This window comes from Rhizophagus irregularis, chromosome 28 (assembly GCF_026210795.1).
Source record: "Rhizophagus irregularis chromosome 28, complete sequence".
Lineage (NCBI taxonomy): Eukaryota > Fungi > Glomeromycota > Glomeromycetes > Glomerales > Glomeraceae > Rhizophagus > Rhizophagus irregularis.
The window spans coordinates 2,408,455-2,428,676 of NC_089456.1; the positions used below are offsets into that span (position 1 = coordinate 2,408,455).

At 24.4% G+C, this 20,222-nt stretch overlaps 5 protein-coding genes across 5 annotated transcripts; all 5 read left to right on the forward strand.

Annotated features, from left to right (window-relative positions):
- The first annotated feature begins 663 nt into the window (after positions 1–663).
- OCT59_019164 (uncharacterized protein) lies at positions 664–2,426 on the forward strand. The gene has a single exon (XM_025314712.2). It carries the CDS (start codon positions 699–701, stop codon positions 2,295–2,297), a length of 1,599 nt encoding a protein of 532 aa, XP_025184535.2. The 5' UTR covers positions 664–698; the 3' UTR covers positions 2,298–2,426.
- Positions 2,427–7,761: 5,335 nt separating this feature from the next.
- On the forward strand, positions 7,762–9,222 carry OCT59_019165 (uncharacterized protein; the record flags this gene model as incomplete). Its single annotated transcript, XM_066135842.1, has 1 exon — positions 7,762–9,222. One exon carries the CDS (start codon positions 7,762–7,764, stop codon positions 9,220–9,222), a length of 1,461 nt encoding a protein of 486 aa, XP_066005095.1.
- Positions 9,223–12,034: 2,812 nt separating this feature from the next.
- On the forward strand, positions 12,035–12,574 carry OCT59_019166 (uncharacterized protein; the record flags this gene model as incomplete). Its single annotated transcript, XM_025324755.1, has 1 exon — positions 12,035–12,574. One exon carries the CDS (start codon positions 12,035–12,037, stop codon positions 12,572–12,574), a length of 540 nt encoding a protein of 179 aa, XP_025184534.1.
- A 2,837-nt stretch (positions 12,575–15,411) lies between these two features.
- OCT59_019167 (uncharacterized protein) lies at positions 15,412–16,551 on the forward strand (the record flags this gene model as incomplete). The annotated part of the gene is made up of 1 exon (XM_025324754.1): positions 15,412–16,551. The coding sequence occupies one exon, from the start codon at positions 15,412–15,414 to the stop codon at positions 16,549–16,551; it is 1,140 nt and encodes a 379-aa protein (XP_025184533.1).
- Positions 16,552–18,541: 1,990 nt separating this feature from the next.
- Positions 18,542–20,185, forward strand: OCT59_019168 (uncharacterized protein). The gene has a single exon (XM_025331636.2). It carries the CDS (start codon positions 18,573–18,575, stop codon positions 20,109–20,111), a length of 1,539 nt encoding a protein of 512 aa, XP_025184532.1. The 5' UTR covers positions 18,542–18,572; the 3' UTR covers positions 20,112–20,185.
- Positions 20,186–20,222: the final 37 nt, after the last annotated feature.

A 20,222-nucleotide genomic window follows, 5' to 3' on the forward strand; every position in this document is an offset into this window, starting at 1 on the left:
TTGAATCTTTGTATCTAACCTAAAGTGTATGATTTTTCTGAGAATATATAAGCGTCGTATTAATTAATGGGTGATCGGACTGATCGGTTAACAATTTTGCCACTGACGCGGCAAATTTTTAACCAATCATCCATTAAATACGTACTATATCGTACATGAAAGTTTATCGATAGTCTATAAAAGTATTATAAAATTCAGGCACGTGACGATTTACAACAATAAAACTTCTTGAACGGCACTTTTCTTTTTTTTTTTAAAAAAAAAAATTTTCTATTGAAAACCACCTAAAGGTATCACATTATCAACGGTTTAAAAGTATGAAAAAGATACATTTATATTACAACAAAATACAACAAAGCGGTACAACATAATGCAACTTAACTAAGACAAATTATATAAAAATCATTTAAACCTAACTAAACAAAATCTAATATACATACTTAATAATTTCCTGTTATACTAATATTATTCCATTGATTCTGGCCGGTGAACCGGGATCAACACCTGATTTGTAATCATTTGTAATCATTAGCCAATTTAGCCATGGCTTTATTAAACTGCGCCTAATTATTAAAGCATGTCACACAATTATTGTGCGACAATATCGGAATCATCACTCCGAAAATGAATATAAATTTACTCAGATCGGCATAATAATAATTTGATACTTCCCCCTTTTCTCTTACACTTTCAATTACATGTCTTGCTCAAAAGTATTTTCAGGAGATTTACCTGAATTAATTTATGAAATAATAAAATATTTCCAAAAAGATTATTCAACTTTACATTCATGCATTTTAGTTAACAGATTATGGTGTCGTTTAGCGATTCCGTTATTATGGGAAAATCCATTTTCAATTCCCAGAAATAATTTTTGTGTCATTGATATTTACTTAAATGATGATCTTAAAATGAAATTAAGTGAATGTAAAACTATTGATAATAAATTTTCAATTCCTGAAAAAAATTATCATATTAGTGATATTTACTTTAAAACGAAATTAAATGAATATAAAATTATTAATAATTCATTACTTTCGAATACACTGTTCAATTATCCTAAGTTTTTAAAATATTTAAATACATATAATTTTATTTTATCTGTTGAGCTTTGGTTAAGATTATATTCATTACGTCGTATTGATAGGTTAAATATGTATGTACCACTATTAACAATATTTTTTGAAAATGAAGTAAATTTACATACCCTCGAAATTGAGAACATAAACACAAGCAATAGATATAGCGCATATGTCAATATGATTCTTGAAGTAATTTCACAGAATACAAATTTTATTCAAAATATTAGAAATTTGAAATATTGTGTCATTAGCTACCATATCAATGAAAATCCGGTAATTAAAGATCGCATGTTACAAATAATTCATTCACATCAAAATCTTAAGAAAATTTTAATAAATAAAGATTCTTTATCTTTATTTAAATCATTATTATCATCAAATATATATAATTGTTCAAATACTTTAAATACAATCATTTTTTATTATGTCAATTTTAAAAGAATAATCAATCTTGATAAAATATTTGAACAATTAAATGTTTTAGAATCTATTCATATCATTGATTGTTCTTCTTTAGATAATAATTTTACTCAACAAATTATTAATTTAACTAAACCATTTAAATTGAAATCCTTATTTATAAGTAAAATACCAAAGATTGAATCATTAGATTTATTATTACAAAAATCTTGTAATTATTTAGAGAACTTTAGGCTTGATTCTTGTTATGAATTATCACAAATATTCATCCAACAATTATTTGAATTAATTATAAAATATTGTAAAAATATCAAATTAGTTGATTTTGATGAAATTGAAAATCAGTTTACTTATCAAGTATTATATTTAATTGAAAATATTCAACAAAATCTTAATTATCTTTCAATCTGTACAGATGATGGAACTGAATGTAGTTCAATAATTTTACAAAATTTAGGACAAATCCTTCCTCCTAAATTAGAATATTTATGTTTGGAACTTGATTACATTAAAACAAGTGATTTTGAAGTGTTTCTAAAGAATTCTCAAAATACCTTTATTAAGAAATTAATAATCCATTATGACGATGATGAACAAGATATTTTACCCTCTATAAAAAAATATATTATGAAAAAGAAAAGGGTTAAGTATTTGGCTATTAATGAAATGGTTACTTATAGTAAGGAATCGGTTTCTTTGATGAATGAAGTGAAGAGATTTGAGTTGTATAATATTAAAGTGCAAGATTCCAATATATTAGAGATTAGCGCGTATGATTATATTATAAGGAATTGATTAATCATTAAGTAGTAATTTAAAAATATCAGTTCATAGGAATATTCTTTTGTATGAAGTTACTTGTAAATTTACTCAATATAAATAAAATATACATAATATACATTTATTGATTGTTACGATCACAATAATCTAATGATTTTATCAATGAAATTATTAATGTATTCAAGTGTAAAATTTGGTGATAGTACAACTGAATTTGACACATATTGTATTATGTGTATTGTGCTTATTGGAATATATGTCTAAATTTCTATTATACATCTGTAACATACAACGTAACACTAATTTTACTGTGCCGAAGATTTTGTTTAGCCAAAACTAACTAATGAAAAAATAAATAAATAATCGTATTACCGGCTTATAGATTTGTGTATATTGTCAAGAAAAAACCTTAATGGTAGGACACTACATCAGGAAGTTTTTGCCGGTTAAAATCTGCAGAGAATTCTATGTGGAACCATCATGAAAATTACAAGTGGAACCAATATTTCCCGAATACCTGTGACAGAACATGTGGAGAGATAGGTCGTCACACGTGGATTAATATCGGGTGATTTTTTTTTAAAAAATATTTTAGCTTTCTTTAATTATATTTATTTTTACTCACCTTAAAGAACTGAACCAGATACCTCGGCTTATATTATTAATATATACAGTATGTTATATCTCGCAACCTAATCACTACACTATTTAATATTTTTTGATTGTTAACATTATATTTAATATTTACGTTAAAATATCATAAAATATGTCATAAATATAAATAGTAAAAAAAGAAAATGTAGAATGAAAATTTATTGCTTTCTTTTACTATCGTATATTATAAATTTTATTATGACTACTAGCACTGCTGCACCGCGCTATTAATAATTTTTTGAATTTCACAGATATCTGCAGATGAATTCTATATATTTTGCTAAAGAATTCTATTGATTTCCAATGAAATTTCATGATACACGGAAATCTCAGAAATCCACATATTTCTACTATAATCAAATATTAATGAAAACATTAAGTTATGAAATAAAAATATTATATTTTGAAAATCTTCAAAATATTTAATTGTTACTTAATTTTTGCGACGTATTGATAAAAACATTAATTATTGCAAAATATTTTTCTGTTATCATACGAGCGTACTTAATAATGGTATTATGTGGCTAATAATGTAAAATTATAAAAGAAGTTAATAAGTGTTGGGATAATGAGTATCGGGATTTTGAATTTTTGAGATTATGATTTGCCAGGATTGTGAACGTTGTGTTTGGGATTCCGATCATCATGAAAATTAGATGGTTGCCTTAAAATTGGTTTGAAATACAAACTATCAATAATAATAAAGATATTTTATAGAATATATTTATTCAAGAAATAATATAATAAATTACAGATAAAAAGAATGCGTTAAATAATAAAACAATTCTTTACGCAAATAAATTATAAAGCTCTTCTTTATTTATTTGCAGTTAATTTTAAAATTCATGAATCACTTCATATGATTCAGCTTTTGGATTTTCAGGCACAGGTTCAGTTCATAATATAAATTATATACTATCTAGAAAAAATTTATGTTAATGTAAAATTTATATGTACTCCTCAATAAATAAATATATCGGAATTCGTTGTATAAACGTAATTACGTTCACTTTGATTAGGTTAAAATATTGTCGTCAAACAAAAAAGATAAATTGATCAAACTTCAAAAACTACAAAAAAAAATATATTACATCATTTACATTATATAAATTAGCATATAAAAATATAAATAAAAGATATTAAGAATTTAATCGTTATACAAAATACGAAAAATTATTATTTAATTTCTCATGATAAAAAAAAAATATGAAAAGTTACTGCACCCTATGGAGAATACGTTTCCGGACAATTATTTGATATTTTTGCATATAATATGATGTTACTTTCTTCTTTGGAATGTTTAAAAAATGAAAGTTACAGTATTAAAAAATTTACAAACAAATTAACGTTATACAAAAATACGAAAAATGATATTAAAAAATTTAAATGAGAGATTACTGCGCCCTATGAGAATAAGTTTCCGGACATAAGAAGGAAAGGCATATCACATTATACAATTTACGTTATACAAAAACAAGAGTTCATGATTAAAGAGGAATAAGGACTATAAAATGTAAAATATATGAAATGTGATTTATTTTGAACTTGTTCATTTCTAATAAAATCATGACATTCGAATTTATAATAAATATTTTTTAACCACAATTGAGTTAATTAAGCAAATTTTTTAGTATCTTAATTTTATCATACCTTCAGAATTGTTACTTTTTTTTGTAAGCAGTGAAAGGAGATGTTTTTGTATGAAAAGTTCTATATAAATTATATAAATTTACATACACTGTTTTATATAATTTTAAGGATCCATCTTAGATTTTATGTAAATGTGTTAAATATTCTATGTAGTTTTTTTAATTAAAATTCAAACATATTTAATATAGTTTTAAATAAGTATTATTTAATATTATAAATTGTAAATTCATTTTACTTTAGAAAATGTATTTATACAATATTTTATAGTTAAACTGTTTTAAAAGAAATACAAAATCACCTTGGTAATCACATGGAATTATTAATTAATTTTTATTTTCAGCGTGTAGAATCGATAATCGGCGTTATAAAAAAACTTGTTGACTGAGTCGCGTAATTAAAAGAGTTAGTAGCGGCCATTGAACGTGAATTAGATAAAGAATTCCATTGTACCTGAATTTAATGATTTTTATGGATCAAATCCGTCGGTTGGGCTTCCATCAATTTATAACACTATTTTCAAAGAACATAATTCTATATTACAAATGAACTTATTGCCTATTCCCCTGTCAATTCAAAAGAGCTCAAATACCAATCATTGCTTTATCAAGCTAATTTGGTTTCAATTAATCAGGTTGAAGCTGACGAAAGCAATTTTAATGGTATATTAGAACATTCATATGATATACCTCAAATTCATTTACAGGATCTCATTAATGTATGTTTATTATTAATCAAGGAATGATATGCTGCCATCAATTCAGGGTGCTTATTCCAGTCAGAAAAAGTGATGTTTTATGTTTCGCATATTCATACACGTTGGGTTAATTTGAATTTAAATCCACCCACTAACTCAACGAGTTTTATTACGATTGTAAATGGTGAAAGAAATCATGCAATACCATTGTGTTACATGAATCAATTAAAAATGGACAATGTATATACTCTGACGATCAGAAAAAGGTCAATAAAAAATTCAATATGGTACCGAAGCATTCAAATCACTGTTATCAGAAAGTATTACTACTATTACAGCTGAATTAATCAGAGTTTCAACGGAATTTATCATGAAATATCATAGAACACCGGTCTAAGCTTTGGAAAGAGTACTAGTATTTCTTTTTTCAAATACCATATATCGTATAGCATGAGTTTTAAGCTGAGAAAACACTAAGAATTTGTTTTTTTTTCAGGTACTGAATCATTACAGGATAAACAAGGATCTTCTATGCAAGATAATCCCAACCTTTGTCCATTCTTCTTGATATATCAAATCCTGAATATCACAAACCAAAAGGACGACCTCCAAAGCAGTACAAATCAACGGTAGAAAATAATCGTGTTACGTCAGGTAAAGCAGATGATATAACAGTACAGAAAACGTGTAGCTATTGCTTCGGAAAAGGCCATAATATTCGTGGATGTTCAAAATACAAAGTTGAATCATCCGGTAACAAAGAAAATGAATACTTGGGATAACCACGTATTAGTTTAGCTTTGTAAAGGTGAGCAAGGTTGTTAAATTGTGTAGTTAAATAGTTGCACTCAAAACAAATAAAGATTAGCTTGTTGTCAATTTCTTTTATTGAATGTATCAATTGTATTATAAAGATTCTTTACATACAATTTATAATAACAATAAAGTTTCGAATAATAAATAGTAATATTAAAGGTAATAGTAACCAAAGTAAAAAATCGAAGTTTCAGTTCGGAGTCACGTGATATATATTATTGCACCAGTGGTGGTAAATAACAAACTTCTAATTAAATTAATTAAAAAGCGATTTTTTTTTAAAAAAAAAATTTGGATTATTATTAATTATTTTGGGTCAACCTTTAATCCAGCAGTATTAATAAATCAACAAATGAAGTGATCGGTGTTTATGCCATGATCAACAAAACTACAAAAAGCCACACTACATCAATTAGACGGAACCCTTACCCTACCTTTTTATGTATAGCTCGGGGTCCTAGCTTGGGATCCTTACGTTCCAGGGTATTGGTCGGATTGCTCATTTATTTCACGGGAAAGGGGGGAACCTATTATTCTCCCCATGAAGTAAATTTAATGAATAAATATGTTGCAACTTTGAAATAAACTAAATAATTAGAAATTACAATATTTTATAAAAAAAATTGTATTTTATTGAATGCCATGTTGGTAAAATGAAAAATTCGGCCCAATGGATAATTTTTCATGTCAGTGAAATCATGTTGATGTAATTGCTATCCATGAGTTTACTAGTTAACGTTATATGTTCTACCTATGTAAATTACACGGTTTTAATTTCCATATTATCTTCTATCAAATTTGTAAATGTCATTTCGCAAAAAAAAAATGATATTATAATGATGTCATGGATTTACAAATCATATGATGTTATTGATGAAATTGTAATGCTATAATATGTAAATTTATTGGATAAAAGAAGTTTTTCTTAGGTCAAAAAAAAAGGCTATGAAATGATTTAATATTATAATTTCAAAATTTTTAAGGCAATTAATACATAAAATTTTAATTTATTGTCCGATTACCATTGTAAGGGCTGAAATTACCTAGTAAAATTTTTATTTTTTAGGCGCAGTATTATATCTAATTTAAATGTATAAAAATTTTTTTTTGTTTTGAATTTACTGCTGCGTCCGCTATGACGTAATGAAGGTATTAGTAGGGGATGTGATGAATGATAATTTGTTAAATTATTGGTGAATTTAATAGAAAGGGGTGACAATTAGGTTGTGATAGTTAGGGATCGGATTATTAATTGTACAATAACTAATGAAATGAACCAATAATTTCACATTTTTAGGAAATACAAGTTTAGATATGGGAATTTATAGGTTACGTGGAATTTTGTTAAACCTTAGATTTAGAAATTCTTTTCTTTCTTAAATTTTTCATTTTCATATTTATTATTGGTTTCATTTAGAAACTCGGGAATAGTATAATTTTTATCGAAATTAATAAAATTTATTTTGTAGATCGAGGTGGCAAACGTTCATCATCACCTGCGGTGACGATCATTACTGGTCCTTTGACTGACATAATTCCTTATTTACGCCTAATTATAGAAACTGTTACACGACACAAATTGTACAACTATAATCGTCATATAAATTTATCCAGTTTGACCATTGTTATACACAAATACTTAGTTTTTTCTCTTTAGTTTGCAACATGTCATGCTCAAGAATATTTTCAGGAGATTTACCTGAATTAACATACGAAGTCATAAAATATTTTAAGACCGATGTTTCAACTTTATATTCATGTATTCTAGTCAACAGATTATGGTGTCGTTTAGCGATTCCATTATTATGGGAAAATCCTTTTTCAGGTTCAGTTTTTACTGAAAATTATAACTTTATCGAAATTTACTTAGATAATTTAAACGATGATTCAAAAACAAAATTAAGTGAATATAAAATTAATGATAATTTATTACCTTCGAATACACTTTTCAATTATTCTAAATTTATAAAATATTTGAATATAAGGGAATTTATTTCTTCTGTTGGTGGGTGGTCTTGTAGCACTTTAAAATTCGGAGACAGACATTCTGATTTTATCTGTGTGTCATTATTTAAAATATTTGTTGAAAACGAAATAGAATTACATGTTCTTGACATTGAAATCCCAAGTTATTATAGTTCTTGTCTTGATAAAATTCTTGAGTTTATTTTACAAAATACAAATTTTATTCAGAATATTAAAAATTTAAACTTATATATTAATAATCATAGTGATGAAATGGTAATTAAAGATCATATAATACAAATAGTTAATTTACAACAAAATCTTAAAAAAATTTTATTAGATAATAGCAATTTCTCTTTGTATCAATCATTATTGTTATCAGGAAATTCTAATTGCTCAAATACATTAAATACCATCATATTTTATTGCATTGATTTTAAATATATAACCAATTTAGATAAAATCTTTGATCAATTAAATGTATTAGAATCTGTTCATCTTGCTTATTGTTCTTCTTTAAATCCTATTTTTACTCAACATTTAACTAGACCATTTAAATTAAAATCTTTATATTTAAAATGGGGACAACAAGATGATGAATCGTTAAAGCTATTATTACAAAAATCTGGTGATTATTTAGAGAATTTTGGTGATATTTTATCTAAAATATATTTATTTGATATTATAGAATATTGTAAAAATATCAAATTTATTTATTTAGGGGATATTGAAAACCAGATCATTTATCCAATATTAAATTTAATTGAAAATATAAAACAAAATCTTAATTATCTTTCAATCTGTATTGATATTGATGATGATATATGTAGTTCAATCATGTTACAAAATTTAGGACAAATCCTTCCTTCTAAATTAGAATATTTATATTTTTACATTCCTATTATAGCAAGTGATTTTGAAATATTTCTAAAAAATATTCAAGATACTTTTATTAAGAAATTGGTGATCCATAATTTACGAAATCATGATATTTTACCTTATATAAAAAAATATATTATGAAAAGGCAAAGAATTAAATATTTAGCTATTTTGACTAATAATCAGAATTTGTTTGATTTGAAAGATGAAGTGAAGGAATTTAAGTTACATGATATTAGAGTTCGAAGTTATTTTGAATTATGTATTGACACATTTTATTAGAATAAAAAAATCATCAAATTCGTTTCATTAGTTTTTGTTTATTTATTAGTGATTATCAACGTTAAGAAATCTTTATTAGCTACAAGTTTATCACGAAAACATTTGATGCAATCAAGAAAAATCTAAGTCTTTTAAAATAATGAAGATTTTGTAAAAAAGAATTTTATAACAGAAAATAATAAATATAATACGAATAGATAATGTAACCATAATTATATACCACGTTTCCCTATTTAATTTGGTAAATAAATTTATTAGTACTGTATGTTGACAATTATCCTATGACGGAATAACCCCTAAAAGTTCATTTATTATTTATTAATAAATAAAGAATATCCAAATTTTTATAAATAAATCAATAAATAATTATTTCGAATTTAACTAAAAAATATGTACAGTATCTGAGTTTTTATCACTTCCATTTTTTACTTTAATTGATGTCATAGCTCAATTCAAACTTGCTAGTAGGATAAGTTCAAACCTACTGTACATTTTATTTTTAATTTTTGGTCTCATTCTTATTTTAAACTATGATTTGGAATTAGATCTCAGTTTTCGAAAGAATCACAATTTAAATCTTAAAATTTTTTCAAATCGATTACATTGGCAACACTTTATACCGTTTTTTGTTTGGATTATATAAATAAATTTTGTAGTTTGTTCATTTAAAATTTAAAATTATAATAAATTAATTATGCTGAAACGGATAAATAGCATAATTTAATATAATTGTAAGAAATTAAATTGTTTGTAATAATAAAATAAAATTGCGTTAAATTATTGAATTAATACCTTTCTTCTCTTGCCGAAAATGGCCTTTTATGTTTAAGATTTTATTACAGTCAACTCCCTCTATAGTCACTCCCGTTATAGTCACATTCTACTATATAGTCACACCAGTTGAATGTTCAAAACACTTTATTATTAAAAACTATCCTATATAGTCACAATCTATCTATAGTCACTATCACACCTATCCTCAAAAATCTTATATTAAAAAAAACCGTTTATAATCACAGTTATATAAAGAATATATTAAATAACTTGGCATCTAATAATCGTACAAAGATGTATCATAGCTTGTTAGAATCGTCTCACTGAGATGAATCGAATGGTGGTAGTTTTATCCTTTTGCGATCACTGGCTGATGAGTTATTCAACAAAATGTTAAGCATCGGCATTATTATATTTCTTAATTTACGTTTACTGCGCCATTTAACATTTTGCTAAATTTCTCGGTACCTAGTGATTGTAAAAAGACGATTAATAGCTCGTTGGAATCGCCTCATCAAGACGAATCGAATGGTGGTAAGGTCATCTCTCTGTGATCAATATTGACGGAGTTACTACTTAAAAACCATTTAATATTTTTTAATTTCGGAAATTAATCTAGTGATTGAATTTCGATGTATTTTATACCATTAGAACCGTCTCATCAAGACGAATCGAATAGCGGTAAGATCGTCTCTCTAGGATCAATATTGGCAGAGTTATTACACAAAAACCATTAATATTTTTTTAATTTCGGAAATTAATCTAGTGATTAGATTTCGATGTATTTTATACCATTAGAACCGTCTCATCAAGACGAATCGAATGGCGGTAAGATCATCTCTCTACGATTAATATTGGCGGAGTTACGATACAATAAAGTTTTGAGTATAATTTTGGCTAAAATTATGTTAATTTTTGGCCGGAATTATGATATACTAATATAAGAAATTTTTTATATAGTCACATCTCTTTATAATCACCAAATATGGACTGTCCCAAATGTGTGACTATAAAGAGAGTTGACTGTATTTGTAATGACAATAAAAATAAAATGATTTGTGATATATTTGTTTATTTATGATATATTATCCTTCAAATAATTTTACTAAATACGTCTTGACAAGTTTAATTAAAGTTTGATACTATTAGCTTAGTATTTGTTGCTTTAAACTTAATTAAAGTCATAGTATGAGCCAATAGTATCGAAAGATCACGTGTATATAAAGTCACGTGGTGACAGATGAAAAAATTTAATTTGGTAATTTAGTTAAAGCGATTTATTGGTATGAAATATCTTCCAAACGAGATTATCAATATGCGCAAAAAAATATTTTGAAATCTTTCATCAGTTAGTACGGTATATTTTATAAGATAATGTATAGTTACTTGAAAAATGAATAATAAATAATTTAAATGGTAATACATTGTATAATATACAATTTACCCAAATTACAAATATAACGATAAATTTGGATTAGTATTTCTTATAAGCTAAATTAAATTAACAGTCTGGTTAATAAGAATCAAAAAAGTGGTAGCAGTTGGTTATCAGTCAAAATTCGCATAGGTTAAGTAGTGTTTAAAAAAAAAATTTTTTTTTTTAAAATACATATTAAATAACTACTTGATTTTTTAATTTTTCACGGCTTAAGTAAAGTAAAAAAAAAATAAATTCTTCTTTTTTTAAAAAAAAAATTAGTAATCCAAAATGTATTATAAAATAAATATATTTATTGTTTCTCATTCTAGATGCATTATTGCATTAAGATCATAATAATATATTATAAAACATTATTAAATATGTAATAATATCTGTCACCTCGATTTAACATTTCTTGACAAAATATTATAATTATCTTACTTAGATTATACAACTATACGTCAATTTTAAATAAGTATAATTTCTGTGATCATCATCGTGATTCGAAATTGTAACATAATTACACACCGATTGTGCAGAAATTATCATATATAACTTGTGAAATTTGATAAACTAATACATCACTTTTCCTTCTCTCTTCGCTTTTTCGCTTACAATATGTCATATTCAAAAATATTTTCAGATTTACCTGAATTAACATATGAAGTTATAAAATATTTTAAGAATGATTTTTCAACTTTACATTCATGTATATTAGTTAACAGATTATGGTGTCGTTTAGCGATTCCATTATTATGGGAAAATCCTTTTTCGATTCCTACTGGAAATTATAATTTTATTGGAATTTATTTACATAATTTAAATGGTGATTTAAAAGCACAATTAAATGAATATAAAATTGATGGTAATTTATTTCCTTCAAATACACTTTTCAATTATCCCATTTTTTTAAAATATTTGTATACATGGAAAATTATTTCTTCTATTGAAGAATGGTCTAAAGATGTTGAACTCGAATATAGCTCAATACTTGAATTTAAGAGACTCATTCACATGTCATTATTTAAAGTAATTATTAAAAATAAAGTAAACATACATACTTTTGATATTCATATCACCTATCACTGGTCAAAGTGGGGTGATGTGCAATATATTTACATCAGAGAAATTTTACGCACACGTCACATTTCATATTGATTTACTAGTAATTTCAATTGAATCCGATTAAAATGTATGTCACAGAAATTAGTTGTAAACTTGTCCAATTTCCATGAAGTGTATATATCTTTTGAAATTTGCAAGTTTCCATTATATAAATGTATTTTAAATTGCAATAAAACATATTTATACATCATTTAAATTTACAACATATTAAAATGAAATTGTTTGCATTATAAAGAAATGTTAAAGAAATTCTGCTCATATTTGCAAATATATAGCTAAAATATTAACAATAAATACAATAAATTATTATAAATTCTATATAAATTTTATGTATATTATAAAGAAACTTCGCTAACACTTTAAATGCATTGTAAAATTAATAAAACAAAATGTTGTATAATAAGATACTTTTGACAAAAGTCCTATTAAAGAATCACTAACTTCGTAGCCACGCTCAATTAAGGCAATGTATTACTAGACCTACACTAAAGATGACTTTAGTAAGGCTTTCTTTGTGAATTAAAGAAATTTCATACACTTTGCCAGCTGGTGAGAAAGCCTATGATCTCTAACCTTAAACCCCTTTTTTTACAAGATTCCTAAACATTCTAGACCATCTAAAAAAAGAGAAAATTAAACATTAGTAAAAACATTTCATTGAAATGCATAATTAGAAACAAAATCTTATCAAGTTTTTCATGCATTTAAAGAGTCAAAGAACCAACCATCTGAAAAAAGAAAGATGATGAATATTAGTGATCATTCGGTTGTTAAAAGAAAAAATTAAAGAAAAAATTGAACTTACGAAATTTGTGTTCAAAGATATTCCTGGAAGCCAAAGAGCAAATTGTCTACAGTATAAAAGAAAAAAAGTTAGTAATTGTTTGTTAACATTAAAGTAAAAAATATCTTACCAAAACCAGCATCCAAAGAGCAAGCTGAAGATTTATCTAAATAATAACGAAAAATGAAGTCATTAAGTTAATGTTATGTTAAAATAAAAAGTTTAAAAAATTTTGTTAGAATAATTTAAAAGTCACTTTTTCTTTCGTTAAATTAAAAAAAAAGAACTTTAAAAAAGAATTACCAGAAGTCCATGTATCATATCAGTCATCTAAAAGAATACATTAACCTAAGGCTAAAAAATAAAAAAAAGAAAAGTTTCATTAATAAAATTCTTTTAAAGTAGGTTTCTTAAAGTCAATTCCGAACTCAAATAGCTTACTGGAGTCTGGAAATACAGAACCTATAAAGATTAAAAAAAGAAGTGTCAGACATTTCTTATAGATAAATGACGAAATCCTCTCAAAAGAAATAACTCACCATCCAAAAGTCTTCCACAGAGAAAGTTATTACCTACAAAAAATAAAAAAGGAAAATTTAATACATTCCTCATAGATAATGGCGAAACTCTTCCCCAAAAAATTTACTTACCATCCAAAAGTTCCTCCAGAGAATATTACCTACCAAAAAAAGAAGGAAATAAAAAAGAAAATTCATTCCTAACACTTAATGATAAACTATTAAAACAAAATTAATAACTTACTGTTTATTTTAGTTTTCCGATTCTTGTTTTTTGTAAAGTATAATTTTTACTTTTGTTTTCTTCAGTAGCCTAATCAATGGTTTATAAACTAATTTCCAAAGTCCAGCTATCATAGGCTTGGAAAAATTTTTATGAAAAATAAAAAGAAAAAAAGAAAATTTATTAGTTAATAAAACAAAAAAAAATCTAATAATCGATAAAAATAAAAAAGAAATCAGAAATCACCTAAGAGAGCACTAACTTGTGGAAATGTTCAGTTCGTTCTCAATTGAACCTCAACTTCAAACCATTGGGAACATTGTTCATTCCTTTAATTTTTTGTCAGTTGTTTATATCAATAGCTTGTTGATGTTACTGTTGTGAAAAAGAAATTAATGAATGAGAAAGAGGGAAAGGAATTATGGGAAAGAAGGACAAGAATGTAAACTTTTTTTTAAAGATTATCATTGAACTGCGCCTATCAGTTTCATTATATCACGTGATACACGTGACATTAATTTTATGTAGGATGCGATGGACGCGTTAAAGCCGTTAAACTATTTTAACTATTTTTAATCAATTTTTTTTTAATTTCTTTGCATTTTTTCTTTTATACTCTTCAAAATAATAAACAGACAAATTAGTTATTATTTCTTGCAAAACAACTTATTGTATTAAAAAATTCCAGCAAACTTTTTATATCTATCCATTATTCTATTGACTCTATTGTTAAAAAAAATCTCAAAATATATTTATACCAATCTATTATTAAAAAAATTCCAAAAAAATTTTTATATCTATTCATTATACTATACCAATCTAATATAAAAAAAATCCTAGAAAAATTTATATTCTGGGTTTTTTAGTATAATTGACTTGAAATTATCAGAGTTCATAAGCTTTCTCACCAGCTGGCAAAGTGTATGAAATTTCTTTTAATTCATAAAGAAAGCCTTGCTAAAGTCATCTTTAGTGTAGGTCCAGTAATACATTGCCTTAATTGAGCGTGGCTACGAAGTTTATGATTTATCTCTGCTATTTTTGTTATTTTGCAATGATATAAAACTTTGTTTAAGTAATAGCAAAATTTAAGTAGATGGCTTGTCGCAAATTAAATATCATATTTCAAGTAAATTTCAAGCTATAATATGTGTAATATACATTGATATTAAATTTAATTAAAATTTATTCAGAATTTATACATTATAAATTAGCGAATTAATTTTAAAATCATAAAATTTACAATAAATTTTACTGTTTCAATCTATAAATTAAATTTGATGGAGATTTCCTAATCGTAATTGAGATCACCAAATTTATAAGCTATTTATGGGCAATAAACTTCATGCAAATCATCCCACTTCGACCAGTGTATCCTGATTCCTGTATAGATGATATGCTTGAATTAATGTTACAATACCCAGTTTTCTTTTATAAGATTAGAAAATTAAAACTCAGACTTTTTAATTCCTCACCTAGCTATTCTAAAAATTTTATATTACAAATGATTAATTTATATCAAAATCTTAAACAAATTTCATTAAATTCTTCTAGTTTTCCTATATATCAGTCATTATTGTTATCAAAAGATTATAATCATTCATCAAGTACTTTGAATACAATCATCTTATATGACCTCAATTTTAAAGTTATAACTAATTTAGACAAACTATTTAAACAATTAAATGTTTTAGAATCAGTTCATATCATTTATTGTGATTTAGGTACTGATTTTATTCAACAAATAATTAACTTAACTAAACCACTTAAGTTAAAATCTTTATTATTTAATGGTAATAAAGAATTACAAATTGTTGAATCATTACAATTATTATTACAAAAATATGGTGATTATTTAGAAAATTTTAGGTTTAAAGTTGGTTCTAATTCGTTTATATCTGAGGAACAACAATTACTTGAATCAATTATAAAATATTGTAAAAATATTAAATTTCTCGATTTAACTGTAATTGATAGTACTCAGATTATTTATTCGTTATTGAATTTTACTGAAAATGTAAAACAAAATCTTAATCATCTTTCTATCACTGTCTATAACAATTTTGGTCGTCTAAGTTATATTGATCTAAGTACAATTCTGTTACAAAATTTAGGTCAATTACTTCCTCTTAAATTAGAATATTTAAGTTTAACTCTTAATATTAAATATAAAAATGATTTTGAAATGTTCTTAAAAAATTCTCAGAATACTTTTATTAAAAAATTGTTAATCAATAATAAGGGAAGTAAAGATGATAATAAGGAAGGTCATGATATTCATGATTTTATTTTATCCTATTTAAAAGAATATATTATGAAAAAGGAAAGAATCAAATATTTGGCTATTATTAATTTCAATACTGATTTGTTTTCATTTAAAGATGAAGTGAAAGAATTTGAGTTATATAATATTAAAATTCAAAAATATTGTGATTTGTTTATTGATTCTAATTTAAAATTTGTAGAAGAATTGGAAGATTTTTAATATTAAGGGTTTAACATAAATTTTTTTGAAAAAATTATATAACTTTTATAAATAAACTTAAATTTTACTTATACTTATATTCTTTAAATTTTTGATAATTATATATATTATCAAACGACCGTTAAAGTATCTTACATTAAAGTAATAAATATGAAATATCTAAATATTTTAAGATAATTATAAAAAAATAAGTTCCGAAGTCGGAACTTATCATCCAAGTCCAATTGCATCCGGAAATTACAGTATCTTAGATGTAAGAATTCATAGTCCAGCGATGGTGTAATCCTATGTAAGTTTACAGTAAATTTACATAAGAAATTTACAAAAAATTACACAAGGTTACGTTGGTTTGCATTGCATTATTATTATTAATAAAATTAGTAGAGATGGGACTTGGTTAACACAATGTCTAATATGCTTTTTTTATTACCGCAGCTTTGATTGAATAATTATAATCTTACAATTAAATAAAGATTAAAAATGTTAACTAATTCTATATATATAAATTAGTATAAATAAAGTAATTAAACAAATGTAGTTTGTGACTAGCAAGTCACCTGTTGGGATCAAGTCTTAAACCTTAAAATAAATTATGCACAATGTTTAAATTTATTAAATTTATTAAATTTTAGTGATATCGTCAATAAAAATCATGATGCAAAATCTACTATTTTAGCAATAAATCGTAACATGTTTTAATTCTATGAAAAATTTTTGCTACACATTACACAATTCAAATTATAGATAATCTAAGTATGAAAAACAATTTTATTTTATTTCAAAAAGATTATGGTATGAATATACAAAATTAAAATATTCATTTTCATGAATTGTATACTGTGGATTGTTCACATTTTATGAAATATTTCTTATATTTCATAACTAATTACTAGTCACATAATCAAACTCTAAATAATCTGAAGTTCGCATGAACTAATTAATCTGAATCTTATACAACCTTCATCTATTATACAATTTGTTGATTAATCACATGCGTTTATTCCTGGATTAATAAATTTTCCAATATGTTCTCTGGAATTAACATCTTGAATATTACTAAATTCTATTGAATTAGCAAGATGATAAGAATGTTAGGATGTCCATCTGCTGACACGTGGTGATGTTACAACAATGTAATCTTTAGACAGCACTTCGGGCTTAAAGCTGGCTTTTTTTTTAAAAAAATATAAGTATTTCTCTCATTTTTGAAAACAATTGAAACCGGAACCTAAAGGTATCACATTCTCAACGGCTTAAAGCTTTAAACGTACGAAAATATGCATTTAAATAAAGCGATATAACATAGTGCAACCTATTTAAAACAAAACTATACAAAAATTATTATTAACCTAGCTATAAAACAAACTCTGTTTAACTAGGTTACGATACATTTCGTCGAAGCCATTTCACCGAAAATGATAGAAATGATAGCGATTATCACTTTTATAAAAATATTAATCGCGCAATGAAAATAAAAAATTTTTTTTATTTATTTATTAAATTACATCGGGAACCTTAATAGATAGTATTCTGATTTGTTGATTGAGTACTTTAATATTTTCATTTTTAGTTTCTATTTTACATTCTTTTGCCACGTCACCTATTTTTGCAAAAATTAAATAAACGTTTAAACAAAAAATTCTTTTTATTTTTTTAAGTGTCATTTTTTCTATGATAATATTACTTTAACATTCAAGTAACTGATATTAATTGTTACGTAATATATAAATAACTTTATTTTCCTGAAAACGTTTAAATATTCACGAAAAAGTAATTATATTTTGTGTGTTATAGTCTTCTAATAACAACTTCTTTCCATTCGGCGAAAAGTCCTGATACCGTTTAACCATATATGTAATACAATTAAAACTGCGCCTAATTACTGAAACATGTTACACACAATCAATCGACATGAATTGTGCAACAATATCGGAATCACTCTCCGAAAATTAACATAAATTTACTCGGATCGGCGTAATAATAACAATTTGATACTTCCCCTTTTCACTTTCAATTACAATATGACATGTTCAAAAGTATTTCTAGGAGATTTACCTGAGTTAACATATGAAGTTATAAAATATCTTCAGAATGATTATTCAACTTTACATTCATGCGTTTTAGTTAACAGATTATGGTGTCGTTTAGCGATTCCATTATTATGGGAAAATCCATTCTCAATTCCTACAAAAAATTACAATGTTATTGACATTTACTTAAATGATGATCTTAAAACAAAATTAAATGAATATGAAATTATTAAAAATTCATTACCTTCAAATACACTATTCGATTATCCTAGTTTTTTAAAATCTTTGAATATTTATAAGTTTATTAATTCTGTTGAGAAGTGGTTTGAAACTGTTTATATAATTTCAAAACCCGCAAATGGATATTATTTAAAAGTTTTTGATTTGGTATCTAAATCACTATTCAAAATTTTTATTGAAAATAAAATAAATTTACATACTCTTGAAATTGAGATCCCAAATACTTCTTATAGTGCATATATTAATGATATTCTTAAGTTAATTTTACAAAATCAAAATTTTATTTACAATATTAGAAATTTGAAACTTTCTATCAGCAATTTCGTCAATTATCATGATGAAAGTAGAGTTATTAAAAATCGTATATCACAAATGGTTAATTTGCAACAAAATCTTAAAAAAATTTTATTAGATTATCATAGTTTTTCTTTATATCAATCATTATTATTATCAAAAGATTATAATTGTTCAAATACTTTAAATACAATCATTTTCTATTACGTCAATTTTAAAAGAATAATCAATCTTGATAAAATATTTGAACAATTAAATGTTTTAGAATCTGTTCATATCTTATATTGTTATTCTTTAGATACTAATTTTACTCAACAAATTATTAATTTAACTAAGCCATTTAAATTGAAATCTTTATTTATGAGTGAAATATTACAAATTGAATCATTTCAATTATTATTACAAAAATCTGGTGATTATTTGGAAAATGTCGGGTTTATTACTAATTTTAACCTATCGTTAATATTAAGTCGACAATTATTAGAATTATTTGTAAAATATTGTAATAATATCAAATTTCTTGATTTTTATGTGTTTGAAAGAGAACTTATTTACAAAGTATTCAATTTAATTGAAAATATTAAACAAAATCTTAATTATCTTTCAATCGATACATCATATTATTTTTCAGATATTAATAATTTCGTATTACGAAATTTAGGACAAGCTCTCCCTTCTGAATTAGAATACTTAAGTTTGATTCATACTGTTGAAAAAAGTTATTTCAAAGCATTTTTAGAGAATTCTCAGGATATTTTTATTAATAAATTGTTAATAAATCTACAAGGAGATAGTGATGATATTTTACAATATATAAAGGAATATATTATGAAGGAAAAAAGAGTCAAGTATTTGGCTATTAAGAATATTAAAAAGGATAGAGAATTGTTTGATTTGATAGATGAAGTGAAGGAATTCGAGTTACATAATATTAGAGTTCGAAGATATAGTGAATTATTTATTAGTGGTATTGACTTTATAAAGAATATTGATTAGTTATAAAGATGAATAATCATATATAATGTTTGTAAATTATTACAACTTGATTAAAGTCGCTTTATAAATTTACTTTATTGAGAAATTTTTTTTTATGACGATTTTATAAAT